Below are 15,365 nucleotides of genomic sequence, written 5' to 3'. Positions count from 1 at the left end.
TTGCCGGAGCTGGGGTGGGCACGGCCTCTGTATGATACAACCAGCAGTCTGACACCCCTGCCTTAGAACATTACCATTACCACCATCTTGATTGCTGAAATCTGATACTGTAACTCCATCACATCAGAATTAATGAACTATGATAATCCCAGAACTTTTCCCCAAACCAAACTATGTGCACTGATTCAATGTGGCTACCCATTTGCTACCTGTCATTGAAAATATTAAACATGTGTCCCTCAGCCACTAAAATGTTCCCTATTCCTCTTCTATAATAGGATTCATAAGTTGTAATTGAGATGTTCAGGTGTCAACTCACATTGTGACATCCAATGATATCACCAGGAAAGCACAGCTTTGTTTTTGTTTTTTTAATGCCCCCTGCAACCACATCCATCTGTAATCAAAATGTGCCTCCTTATTTCTCAGTGGCACAATATCATATTGCTGGAAAAGTACAAATGGGTTATTGGCAGCCTATAAATAACCTCTAGATCATAGATTAACCATCTCTGTTCCATAACTTGAAGAGGCCAACATCTGAAACTAAGACTGTGTTGAGACTGTATGCAAATAGATGTTCATTAAGGTGCATAGCACAAGGCTTCATAAACTCTCAACAAACATTCTTCATCCTTTGTTCCTAGCTTCTCCTTCCTTTCTGACAATCCACTGCAGATTCTTTGATATTTAATATTTGCTAACAAGATTTTATTTTCCTTATATAAAAGGCTTGATCATTTGAAGCAAAGAGAGCTGCAGTGTGTTTTCTCAAAATTGTTCTCAGCCACTTTCACAAATGGATAGAAAATATGAGATCCTACTATCTTTTCTCCTATGACTTTGAGGAGGAGTTAAAGAATATCCATTCCTTCCCATTCATCCATTCAAATGAAGGAACTCTTACACCCTTTTTCAGTTAAGGCCCCTAGGCAAAATAAATATGTCTTTATTCTTCTGAAAACTAATTTTAAAATTTTAGAGAGAGGGCCATGCAAGAAGGCTAGATAACAAGTATTTTAAAAAGAGTAGTCTGATTTAAGAGCACTGGAAAACCATAGATCAGTAGGAGGGGATATTAGGCATACTGGAGAATACAGAGAAATGAGGCTGTTCACACATAGACTCTGAACATAATCAGTCCAAAATGATGGTTTTGTTTTTTTAAAAAATCTGAAAACTGTAACTTGATACTGTATGAAAAAGCCTGCTGCTCTCTCCCAGAAAATTACATGTTCTATAGAAATTATACCAGTTTAAATAGCTTTAGGTGTCTACTTTTTAATCCTTTACTATTTCACATGTGAGATGTACAGTACCTTTAGCTTTTTATTCCAGTTGTTTTAAAATATATTTTATAGGGTGTATATAATATAAAATCCCAATATCTGAACTCTACCACTTTCTACCATTATAGAATTCAGAACGCTATGGACAATTTAACAGGGAAAGAATGAGACAATCATTTTGGCTCAATTATTTATTAGCATCAGTTCTTGTTTTATTGCAGCAGACAGCTGGGAAATAAATGAGTGGGTTAAGCTTATTTAATGTAACAAATTCAACCTGGTGCAGACTCTATAGTTTACAAACTATTAGAAGTGTAGCTCTGTGTTTTTTCAGACACTTCTTAATAACATTTAATGGACTCAACAATAAGACAAAAGTCAAAGCATTTTAAGAATGTCAGCTGGCCTCTTCAGACATTGGGTTGGATCCAAACTAGGTTTGCTGAACTTGTCTCATTCATATCAATAGGCTAAGTTAATTTGATTTAAGTCTAATAATTTCAATGGGAATTAAGTTCACATCCGCCCATGTCTATGTAGAAGTAATAATGTGATTTTATAAAATATGAATGTATAAAATTTGGCATACAGTACAAAGAGTAAGGTAACTTCATTGATAGATTGATTGTTCTATATTATGAATTATGTAGATATGTTCAAAAGCAGTGTACAATGTGTAGATAAAACTTTGATAATTTGAATATAAATCAAAGTTCTAAGTTTAATGAATAATTTTGTATTTGTTTAAAACATTCAAATGATATGAATAATTTGACTTTTTATCCATCACCTTCAAGATGGAATATGAAAGAGATATCTAATAGTTATCTTATAAAAGAGATATCTAATCTTATGAAAGAGGTATCTAATTGTAATAATATCTAATTGTTTAAAATATTTGTATTCCCCAATACCGTGGATCAGTATAATTCCAATCCATTCTACCATCTGTTTTAAAGGGTACATTTCCTCTGTCACAGATTTATGTCCACATCAATTCATGCTCTGCTTTGGGGCAGCCCCAATTCCCCACACATCCACAGCAATGCAGGATTTCCTCAAAAGCTACTACTTCCTCAAGTTCCTAAAAAACAATGCATGATCATTTGATTTGTCACATCTGAGGAAATACTTGTAAAATTCTGAGCATGTACAGAAAGTATGTGCAACTTCCATTGGCCTGAGGAGCATGATAGACCATAAGTACTATGTCTAAAAGTGGGTCATTTTCAAGGAACTTAAAGAATTGATTTTATTTTTTAAAATCCTCCAATTAAAACAATGCAAAAGGGAAGGGTTACCTTCCCAGCTACACCCGTGGGTAAAAGGCAGCTCTGGAAGACATTTTTGGCAACTTTGATGTAAAGCAATTTTGCTTTGAAGGAAAAATAAAAACGAAGAAGAAAAGCCATGATGTGGCTGTGATGATTTCATACATTTTCAGAAGGGAAACTGATTTTTTTCCCCTCTGGGGACTTAGCTTGAGTTTCATCCTACTATGTTTAATCTATGCTTCATCTTACTTAACCTCATCCTGCTATAGAGGTGCTAGGGACACAAAACAACAAGAACAACAACAGTGCCTAAAACTGTTTAATTCTTTTACATTCCTACTCTTCTGCAAACAGTTGTAGTGCTTACTGGTAGTGCTTACCAGCTTCCATACATATAGCAATCACAGTACCAGCACTGTTCTACCAACATCGAATACTCCATTTTTATTTTTATTTTTATTTTTTTGCAGAACCCGAGATTCCTGATTGGTTTAAAGGTGACCTGAATCTAAAATGTTATAGCTATGTTGTATTTCTACAAGTGGAGTTGGGCAGAATCAAGATGTTATAATACATTTCTAAATAATTTAAAGTAGATAAGATTACAGCACTACTCCCAGTTACAATATCTCCAGATCAGAACTGGGCTAGAGCTAGTCAAGGCTTCCAATACAGAAGAGCTGTAGTTTGTAAGGTTATGTAAAGTTCCTTTTTTGTTCCCAGAGGAAAGATAGATATTTGGGGCATGAAAGAAAGATAATAAGACACCTTAAGTATTTTTCAGGCCAACAGGTATCAATAGGGTGAGTCATGTCAATACAAATTTTCTGGCAAGAAAAAGCATGTTAATTTGGCTGTTTGATTTTCTGCAGAAGTAGATGTCCTACATGCAGTTTTATTTGGATGACTATAATTCATCTGACCACCCTCTTCAAGGCTTCATTTTCACTGTGAGATTAGTAGACTCTCCTAATAAAGCTGCTTATGAAGAAGTGCCCTAAAATTATCAGTTTTGAAATGAATTCCTGATAGCCATGAGCATTGGGGGAGGAGGTGGTAATAAAAATATTTCATCAAATATCATAATTTTGTACTTGAGGATAAGTTGGCTCATCAGACATAATTAGGTAATGGTGGAATTTGTGTAATGATATCATCAGGAATTTTTTTAATGTCACCATCAGTGGTGAATAATGAAAATCAACCATAGCACAAAAACCTTTTTGTGATCCATCTCTACAACAAAATCCACAAGTATTGTCATTTTTCTTCCTTAAAGTGTATCTTAAAGTATAATTCCTGGAGCAATACTGGAGCACGTCATCCCAAGTATTAGATCTTTCCTTTATTGTCTGAATGTTGATAAGCTTCATCTTAAAGGAAGTAGACTTCCATAAAAACAAGAGGAAGGTGGCTACTCATTTCCTCTCCTTCCAGTTTTACTTCAGTTTTATGAGACGTTTGACTACAGAAATGTTTCTGCATCTTTTTCTGAAATGTCTTCAAGTCCCTAAGACTTTATTCTGTTTCTAATGTCATATTGCACAGTAACACACAAAGAACCCTATTGTGTCCAATATTGATTAAAGATACATACACTGTTGTTTCAAGAACAAACAATTGTAAATTGCAAAGCATCTACTCATAATATAGTGTGTGTTAAGTTCTAAACACTGATGGCAGGTGCTACTCTATGGAGGAATGTAGTGGCTGTCTTACCTTGTAATTGTTCCCAGAAACACCTTGGACTGCTCTGGTTTAGATTTGTAAACCACTGGGAATCCACAATGGCTGGTGCTGGCAAGGACCTGAGCCAAGAAAGCAATGTTTTCCTTTAAGTTGAGGACTCTGACATGAAGCTTCATGACATCTTTGGCAGCAAACAATTCCAGATTTAACCTGAAAAATACAAAGCAGACAGGCATAAGTTATTTAGTAAACTGGAAACTAAGCATGCAATACCATTTTAGCATAGGATGGTTTTATAGTGTGCTAGTGAATTCAAGCTAAAATTAGGTTTATTTATGAATATTTTGTTTAAAGCATAAGTAGCGATCAAGCGTACCCTTCCTACCTCTGAGTAAAATCCATGATAAATTCAACCAGATGTAAGCCATGGTTTTTTACAAGCACCTTTCATCAATTTATGTGAGCTTTTGAGCTATTTGTTTTAAAATCCTAACTGAAAACAAAATGCTTAGAAAATCATGTTCAGTTAAAAAAATGTTCTTGGAATGAAGAAAACTATGACAAAAATATAAATAAATCTGATTTTTATAAAAATAGAATAATGATTAGCATGGGTGAGACCAACTGTCCAGTTCAATTTCCTGACCTGTGAAAATGGTTGATGATCTTAGAAACCATGAATAACTGCTTACATGATGAATAACGAGAGAACATTTGTGCCATGCTGGTTTTACTTATAATATTTTAACAATAATAAAATCTGGTCACCTTACAAATTTCATAGAGTTGCACTAAGATATAAAATTTGAGATAAAATCTGCGGACCCTAGAAGGAAGTCAATTATTACAATGAAGCAAGGCCATTAAATCACACTTAAGTTACGTCTTGTTTCAAAGGCAATTCTTTATTTTAGAGAGAAAAATATTTTGTCCAGACTTGATCTATAATGAAATATGTTAAACTAGAATAACTAGGTACAAAGGTCTTGGCATTCAAAGCAGTACATCAGACTTTTCTGTATCACTTTGCTGCCATCTCATGGTCACCCAGATGTTTGCAGCCCACGTATGTAGTCCTGATATAAACCTATGAGAACATTCCTCTGGAATAACCTTTTTAATAGAATACATAGCCATAAGGATCAGTGCAAAGGAACAGACAGTTTTATTCATTCATATGTTTCACTGTAGTTTGTGTTCTAACTCAAGATATTCACTTCACTTGGTGGGAATGTTTATCTGTTATTTAGCTACAGATTTTCATCAGAACAACATTGGATTTTAGTTTAGTTTCTTATAAACCATTTTTATTATGCTGAGTAACTATTAAACCTTATATAAATATATTTCATGAATTTATTTTGGGGATGGCTTTATTTTCCTGGTAATTGCCAGTTTCATTTGGTTAGCTCAGCTATGTTTGGATTCTGAATTATATACAACACTGTAGGTTTGCCTGTTATTATTAACTGGGTGCATGACTAAATCTTATTGGTAATTTATCATTTACGACTTTTTTGCTGTTACTCAGTACATCTACTTTTGGTTGGAAAAAACTAATTAATACCCCTACTTACGATTGTAAAAGGTTATTTTTTTATATATTATCAGTTTGATTCTTTACATTGCTGAATGTTTATATTTTATTTTGGTGCACCATTTAATAAGTAAATAAAAAAACTAGAAAAGACTCAGTCTGCTTTATTTCACCTTTATATCTGATTTTTTTTTCTTTCAAAATGAGGGAAGGGTTGAGTTGATAATTCTCTCAAGTTATATAAAAAGAGATGTGATTTGGTGGGAACTTAAATCTGAAATATATTTCAGTTAATTAAATATGTGTGTTACTTGCTCCTCCACATAAGATTTTAAAAGTTAGTGGTTTTTCAACTAGCAGTAGAACAGATGCGACACAACATTCTAGATGTATTATGCAAAGAATGCAAGTCATAAATACAACCAGAACCTTAACAAAATCATTTTTTACTTCAATCCATCTGTGGGCATTTCTATTGAATTTTACAAGGTAAACTAGCAAAGAATTTTGCAAAAATCCAGTAAGACCATTCTGCTTCCCCTTTTTTATTTTTCTTTGTGCTAAAAGCAATTTTAATAGTAAGAAAGCCACTTTACTACAATGAATTCCAATAACAGTTGTTATATTTGATATTATCTTTATAACATATACAGTATTAAGTTATAATTGTAAAAATAGGATTTTCTGATTTCCAAGAATTTTCTGAAGCTAGAATTTCATCAGTAGGGGGCTGAAAGTTTTCATTTCTGTAATATTTCTAGCATTTCTCTGCCCAATCATGTGACACCATCATGTTTGAATAAATATTCATGTCCCCAGCCAATATGCCTCCAGTGTCAACAGAATGTTATTTTTACATTTATAAAGCTTTGAATGTTTGATTTAATAATATTTAGATGCATACTTTTCATTGCATCATGCATTCTAGCCAATATTTACTGCAAATAATTTTGCTGCTCAGCCCAACAACACAGCATCATCACAAAAGGTACACATATATTCATATTTCAAACCAATAACCCATTAACTTCATATAGATTTATCCATAAATATATTTTATAACTAAAGGGACATCACAGATTTACTAATCTCTGTTCACTGTTGAGCCAGTCATTAAATATTCTATATATCATCACACATGCTTCACTTCTATTATTCCTCTTATATTAATCAACCAACATTCAAATTAAAGTTGGAACAAAATAATCCACAACTTAAATCTATTCACTTTGTCATACACCTTCTCTAAATTAAAATGCGATAAATTTTATTTTTTGCAATTCTATTTTTCAATGATTTGAAGAGATTTGTGGTTAAAAGACATTCAGAACTGAAGTTTTTCTAGCAGATAGTCACCAAATAATTACTATATCCATTTATTTCTGGATGCCCAGTAATTTTTCAGCTCATTAACTCTTATCCAGTTCTCACCTATCCATTCATGCCCCTTTCCCCTGGATCCCATTCATCCAGAATGTTGTATAATTTCCATAAATTCACCTGGAATGAGGCTGAATAAATCATAGTTGGGCAAGACAGACCTGTCTAGTGACATTGTAAATAATGAATTAAGAAAAACTCAAATAGTCAACCATAAACCAGAAAAATGCAACGTGACCTGGTCAACCACATGTTAAAGCATCATAACAAATATAAAAGCTATCTCAATTACTCATAAGCAATTAAAATATAGCAACTAGACAATGGTGATTAGAGGTTAAATAAGGGGGGCCTCCAGTGCAGGTTGAAAAGCAAGTTTAAAAGGTGCACAGCACAATTTAGGTCCCAAAGAAATGGTATTGTCCGAACCACTCCTTCCCATTATAGAATAGGATTCTGATTGCTAATATTAAAGATCAGACAGAAAAGAGAAAGAAAAGGAATCACACTGCTATTATTCCTAAAATACAAGAGATCTTTGCATTTATAAATAGATCTTATTTTTTTTTTAAAAAATAAGCCAGCTGCATCAGTGTCTGCATCATCACAGTGGGATGATCTGGTTGTTTTTAAGCGGAAAGCCTCGGTAATTTCTTTTGTCTGCCAGCTGGTGACTAGATATTGGAACAGCCTTAAATAATTAGCAGAGTGTCCCATCCAATAACTAGATTCACTGTGTCTACTACCTGCAAACTACTGCACCTGACATCAATGAACCTTCCTTCTGGCATATAGAAACTATTCAACGTCTGTTTTTCTCTCTCAGCAGGAAGTCAGTGGCTCTCTGCGCATTATCTATAATAGTCCAAAAAAGAATGGAGGATACATAAGCACTCCATAAGCCTGGAACAAAATATATGAATTCCATATGTTGGTCTCTTGAGCTTTGTTCTGCAAAGTGTATGGACATGGAAGAGATTTTATTTCATGGAGCTTATCAGAAATAGAAAATTTAGAAGTCAGTAAGAGAGAGTGTCTTAATATAAAGCAATTACCCATAAAGAATAGCAGTTTTTGCTACAGCATCTGCTGAGCTTTTGCTAGTGTTTTGTTCAAGTACTAAGAAAGTTCTCAGTCCTACATTATCGGATTGGATAAAAAGCAGACATAAAACCCCACAAGCAGAAGAAAAGAGGATATAGGGCTTCATGTATTATGTAAAGCATGGTATAGCTAGGCCAGGGGTAGGTAACCTTGGCTCTTTTATGACTCATGGACTTCAACTCCCAGAATTCGAGCACAGCTGACTCAGGAATTCTGGGAGTTGAAGTCCATGAGTCATAAAAGAGCCAAGGTTGCCTACCCCTGAGCTAGGCAGATCCCAAACCAAACATAGTCAGAGCTTCAGCAAGTGGGCAGTGGAAATTAATTAATGAATTAATTAGTTAAACAGGTTGTATCACGACCAATCTAAAGTATAATAATATGAAATAGTGATGCTAATCTTCATGCAGTTTCTTTTATCATTCATTTCAGTTATACATGTAGCATGTGTACTGCTACATGCTCCTGATATATTTCATGATGGAAAAGTAGAGAAAAATGCCATTATGCTTCTGATACTAAGTACGCTTCTAAAATATATTGTAAATGTTCTCTCATATCTGGAGAATCTAGCTACTAATAACTCTAAGAAACAAGTAAGATGTGGAATTTAAAAAATGTAGTTAGCTTGTGCTCCGCTCTTCAGTAAGAATCACAGGGCAATTCATCATCATATTAGAATCCCCAAAATTTAAAAGAGAGCAATATGATTGTTTGACTATATCACAACTAAAATATGGGTATTCCAACAGCCATTTCTTCTGTCTTATTTGTTACTTTATCTCATGAGATTGCCAAAATGTACAACCTCATTCTTTGACCAAGTAACTAAAGTAATAGACTAGTGAAATTCTGTGGACATAGTATACTTAGACTTCAGCAAGTCATTCAACAAAGTAAACCACAATCTACTTCTTGGAAAGCTAAAAAAAAAAAAGAGGGATAGACAGCATCACCATCAGATAGATTTTTAACTGGCTGACAAACTGTACTCAATGAGTAGTCCTTAATGGTACTACATCTTCAGGGAGGGAAGTAAGCAGTGGGGTACCACAAGGTTCTGTCCTAGGCCCAGTACTCTTCAACATCTTCATAAACGACTTAGATGAAGGAATAGAAGTGGAACTTATCAAATTTCCAGATGATACTAAGGTAGCAGGAATAGCCAACAGTCCACTAGTCTTAGTGGACAATCAATTAAATATGAGCCAACAGTGTACAGCCACCACCAAAAAAGCCAATGCAATCTTATGTTGCATTTACAGAGGGATTCAATCAAGATCACATGAGGTACTAATGCAGGGGATTGGACTAGATGTCATATAAGGTCCCTTCCAACTCTTTCTAATTCTAATTCTCATACCTCAGATCAACACACTTCTCTCAAACTCACTGAAAAAAAAATACGCATGGAATTATTGGAATTATTTCAGATATAATTTACATTGAACTTAAAGGTGACAGTTTTTCACCTAAAAATTTTTAAAATATTTTTTCTATACACTTTCCATCCATTAAAAATATGTATACATTCCAATTTTCAAAGTCCATATTAGCATTGTGGAAAAGGAAATTTGAAAAGCTCAAGCATGCAATAAAAATCAACTATTCAATATAATGCCATCCTGTTTTTATTTAAAACAATGTGCAATGGCTACAGCATGCTCAGAATTCTTGGCTTCAGCTTTATCAGTTCATCAGCTTTATACGGTATGGCAGGCAGAAATCTTCAGTGAAAGCTTTGACAGAAGTAATGTTAAACTAGAACAGAATAAGCATCAGACTTACTCAAGTCTTTAACTGAACTTATTGCATTAAAGTACTAGATGTAAAATATTTTCTCTTGAAGTGTACAGGGGTTTATAAAAGCAAGAAGCTTTGCCAAGTTGTGGATGTGTTCAACAACTCTTTCCCTCATTAAAAAGCACTTCCTGGCACCTAGCAACTCTGAGCATTCCAGCCTGCTAGTTTATAACTAGAAATGCAACATAACTAGAAGTCAAAGTGCACTCTTTTCACTTACGTTCATCTCAATCAGCCAAAATCTAAAACATAAAAGTTCATGTTATCAGAAATAAATATTTGCACACAGAAATAAAAAACCCTACACTATGCAATTAGAAAAGCAGTCTTTCTTGTTCATTGTTTATTAATGGAAATTTGAGACTTTCAATCTGGGGAGTCAGTCAAACTTGGCTGAAACTAGACCATTTTCTCATCTCACAGTACAAAGAGAGAACAATTCAAGAGGTGAGAAATAGAAGTAGATATATGCTCCCATTCCTCTTCAAAAAAAGTTAGAGTGCCATCATTCATCACATTCTAAGTCACTTTTACTTATAACACTGCATTCGTTGTGGATATGTGATTACAAAAAACATGGGAATTGAGGGACAGGTTACTATTCAAGAAGTCTCGGCCAATAAAGTCTTGGCACTCAGTTATAGCCTTCTAACTGAAAGCTGCAACCCACTGGAATTTGATACAAAGGACCTGAACATAGGATGAGTGAATGATCTTAAACCGTGACAGGCAATAGACCTACTGAATAAGTTGAACTTGAACAGCTTGCTGGCTGATAGACCAGATTGCCACTGATGGAAGATAAGAAAAGGTCTATGGGTTTGTAGTGAAATTGGGCTCTAAGAGTGAGATTAGGGGCATGTTCCCCCCTTTCCCCCAATGTATCATCTTGGCCCTAATCTTTTGCCACAGGCTTACCTAGAAATGTCTCCAGTGGAAGATGGAATAGCAACCAGGTTGCCCCTGACTGTAGTGGGAGAGAGAGCTATCGCCATCTAGATTTGAAAAAATAGGGATAGATGGCTTGCAATATTATGTTGTAGGAATAATTCTTAATATTGTATGTGTGAGTGAATGGTACTATTGTACCATTCACTGAGGGGAGGCCAGTGAAAGATATTTACAACAGCAGGTCCTATGTGCATTCTGGCTGGGTTGGAGACTCCCATTTGGTTATATGGGCATGGAGGTATTAGGTAGCCTCAGCAAGTCGTGGGCATAGGTAGTTATATCTTTGAGGCCCTGGCAAAGAATATTAGATGGGCCATCGCAGGAGGAGAAATACCTCCAATATTATAGAGATCTTGATTTCTGACCCACCCCAAGGCACCATACTAAGGGTCAGATGGCTAAATTGCTGGATTACTTTGTCTTAAGGTGCTTAATAATTTATGTCAGGTCACTGCAGATGTTGGATGGCACCATAGGGCAAATCAGAAGAAAATTGCCTCCTTTCAAAGGTGTGTGTGTGTGTGTGTGTGTGTGTGTGTGAGAGAGAGAGAGAGAGAGAGAGAGAGAGAGAGAGAGAGAGAGAGAGAGAGAGAGAGAGAGAGAGAGAGAGAGAGAGAGAGAGAGAGAGAGAGAGAGAGAGAGAGAGAGAGAGAGAGAGAGAGAGAGAGAGAGAGAGAGAGAGAGAAAGAATGCTTTCAAGTCACTCTTGACACCTGGAAACCACCTAGACTAATCCTTGCAATTTTCTAGGAAATATTTTCAAAAGTGTTTTGCCATTGCCTTCTTCATAGAGCTGAGAGAGAATAAATAGTCCAAAGTTATGTATCTGCCTTTATGTCTAAGCCAGGACTAACCATCTCCCTATTCCTAACCTGGTATCTTAATCACTACACCAAACTAACTCTCTTAGAAAGTATTAGGGGGATCAAATGGCATCAAAAAAGGTGCCAGGCTTTCAACCACCACATCAGCAATGGACAAACGGGATTCGCACCTCACATGGCATCTGCCAGGAGTCACTCCCTTCAGTGTGACTGCCAGGTCCCACATCAAACTGTAGATCACATTGTGACAGGTTGTAAGCTGAGGGCATATATAGGTCCAGTATCCAATTTTTTTTTCATATAAACAATGTTGAGCTTCAATGGCTAGATGGCCTAGATATTGGTATTTGAACATAGATCTATTTAACATTTATATTTTATTGTGTTTTACTAATCAAGGTGAAATGTTAATATATATTGCTAGTCCCTGTATGATATGCCATACACTAAACAAATAATAGTGAGATCAAATTCCAAATAGATATTTCAAGCCTTGCAATGTTTTGGCACACTTAGTTTACATCTTATTAATAGGATTATTTTGAAACTGTAATACCTGATAATGCACATAGGGTTCTCTGCAATATGATTGACTTGACCCATGCCTTTCCATGTTTCTTTGGGTAGTCAGGCTGAGCGTGAGTGATTGGATACAAGAAATAATCAAATCAGTGAATATGAGAAACATTAAATGTAGGAAAGATTACTGTTTTAAAATCTTTCTATAGTCTATTTTTTCCAAGAAAAAACACTTCAACGCTAACAAATAATGGTCAGTCCCACATTCTGAACATTTCATCTATCTCGTATCCTTCATGAATTATTTCCATTTTTAGTTGTAAATAATAAAATCAATAATGTCATTTTCCACTTCCATATGTATGTACAAAAAGACTTCTTAAACACTTATTTGAAATATATAGTTTTTCAATACAGATGCTTGTTAAATACTGAGTGTTCTCATTCATTATTGAGTCTCCAATGGCCTATTTTTTTGCATCTTCTTTTCATGTTTCAATCCAACCAATGTTATTGACAGTAATTATATACAATATTGCACACATATATCCCAAAATATTCCTGTCAGTATCAAAATTTAAATTCAATGTTTTAGCTCTATGACAAATTTCAGATCAGAAGTCACACAAAATGTGATCTGATGTCTAATCCTGTAGACATGACTAAGTAAGGAATACCGCCCATTGTACAGTTGTTTGATCCACCTCATTCCCAGAATTCATTTAAAGGTCATAAAAAGGGGGGAAAAACCACTCACCCATTTTTATTCTGGTAGGCAAATGGTTCAACATCTAGATATGGTATGCTTTTTAATTTCAGTAAAGAACTGTACAAAGACATGTTAAACCAGTCACCAACCATTTTTGCTAGCATGACAGCCAGCATGATGAGTAACAAGGATTGTACATCATTTGTGATCTCTACCTAAATGTGGAGGGAAAAGAAAGAATATATTACTAGAAAATAAATGTATCAATGATATCAATAGTCTTTAAAACTGAGTTATAATTACAATGCGGTCTTTAAATAGTTACTACCATTAAATAACTAAACTATGTTATCTGGAGATAGAGTATGGCACATAGTAATATTTTACACAGGATTTCTTTTCTGGTAATTTCTCTGTCTGACAAAATATTGTTTTATTTAATTCTATAGAGAAGCCTGCAAACTGTACCTTTAATCTTTCACTTGTAAAGCATGTACTCTACAATGAGCATGGCTGGCAAAATTGGAAGAAATCACTTAATAGTTCAACTCCAGCAGCCACTCTAGACAGTGTCTCTAGTGACTTGTTTCTACTTGTAAAAGTGATAGATATCTTTTAGAGCTTTGTGTTAAGATTAGTCAGTTACACCTACAAGGCTGGTTCCCCTCTTTATTATTTCAATCTACTATTGCATGAGTCAATTCATTGGCAATAGCATCACCAACTATCAGATAATCACAGCTGCTATCAAATAGGAGCTCTTGAGTCAGTATAGACTTCATCAGGAAAGAGCTGTGAGCAATATCATCCAAGTTTCAACATCTTAATAGTAAATGAAAGATGGAAGGCAGTAAGGCAAGAAAGCAACAATTAGAAATGGAGAGATATTTTCCCCCATGCTATTGTCTCAGATAAAATCATTATCTCATAAACTGCAGTTTTACCCATGGACAGAAAAACATATAATTATCTCTGATGTGTAACATTCTGCTGTTTCAGATGCTAACTTTATCTGAAATTAGAACAAAGTGAAAAATGAGGTCAATCTTCTCCCAATCCAGATCATTGCTTTAATTGTTCATAAAAAGAAAAATAAACAGTGAAAGATCCTACTCAATGATTGCTCCCATCAGTTTTGCAACTGACTTTGTCTCTTAAAACCATATTTAGGTGAAAATATAAGATTTTTATTAATAGCTTTACATGCTTTTCAATAAAGTAATCATGCATCTTTTTAACAATGTATTAGGCTCAAGGAACCAAGAACAACATGATGAATAATTGCTCAGAGTAGTTTCTTTATTACTGTTCATCTATAGACAGGAATCTTGCCAGACTAAAACACACTCTACATAATTATCATATATATCATGTGAAGATTTAGGGCAGGGGTGTCAAACTCAATTTCATTGAGGGCCACATCAGCATTGCGGTTGCCCTCAAGGGGCCAGGTGGGTATGGCCAGGGTGGGCGTGGCCTACTGGGTGGGCGTGGCCTACTGGGTGGGCGTGGCCTACTGGGTGGGCGTGGCTAGAGTGCGTATGGCCTACTGGGTGGGCGTGGACAGCTCTACATCGTTCGCATCAAAGGTGCCTATGGGGGCCTGGGCAGGAGTGGGACAGATCTGAGGGTCTCTGGCAGAAGGAGGGTCTCTGGGCCAGGGCCAAGGCAGTGGGGGCCGTTCCCTCACTGTTTCCAGGATGGCTTCGTGGGCTACATGAAACCACTTCGTGGGCCGGATCCAGCCCCCGGGCCTTGTGTTTGACATGTCTGATTTAGGGAGGAACTTTCCTAGGCCTCTTTCTGCATGCCAAGGACTGATTTGCCTCTTAGCTCCTTGGAAAAAATTCCCTCCCTCCTGCAGCTCAAAACCAGATCCCACAACAATGTGCAACTGTTGCAATTCTGGGATTATATCTTAATTCACAGCAACCCTATTAAATAGAAAATGTGGAGCTAGTATAATGGTATGACACTGGTTTTAGCATTTGCTCCCATTGACACCCACCAGAATCCCAGAACAATTCTCTATTAAACCCTATCCTCCATTACAGTATTCTATTATGGATTTTAGTCATCCAGAGGTAAAATCAGAACATAGTGTGTTCAACTAAATGTGCTCAAAAGCTTACACATAATCAGGAGCTGTGCCTTCTCAAGCTTCCTGATAAGCTGATGATTCAAAATAGATTTAACATGTATTCCCCCCCCCAAAAAAAACAGACTTTAGTAGTAAATGCATGGAAATAAAAAAAGAATTAAAAGAACCCACAAATGAAAATGTCT

The 15,365-nt window shown here is 35.5% G+C and overlaps 1 protein-coding gene across 1 annotated transcript in view; it reads right to left on the bottom strand.

Annotated features, from left to right (window-relative positions):
- Positions 1-15,365, bottom strand: part of LOC308666299 (chloride channel protein C-like) — a 72,035-nt gene that overhangs the window by 13,327 nt on the left and 43,343 nt on the right. Inside the window, exons 12-13 of the mRNA XM_081324996.1 lie at positions 13,128-13,294; positions 4,283-4,462 (exon numbers count right to left, since the gene is read on the bottom strand). Coding sequence (XP_081181122.1) covers positions 4,283-4,462; positions 13,128-13,294 — 347 coding nt within the window. The remainder of the gene's footprint in view (positions 1-4,282; positions 4,463-13,127; positions 13,295-15,365) is intronic.

Source organism: Vipera berus, assembly GCF_964194415.1.
Source record: "Vipera berus genome assembly, chromosome: 3".
Lineage (NCBI taxonomy): Eukaryota > Metazoa > Chordata > Lepidosauria > Squamata > Viperidae > Vipera > Vipera berus.
Note: the sequence above shows the minus strand (reverse complement) of the source record. Positions and strands in the feature narration are given on the sequence as shown.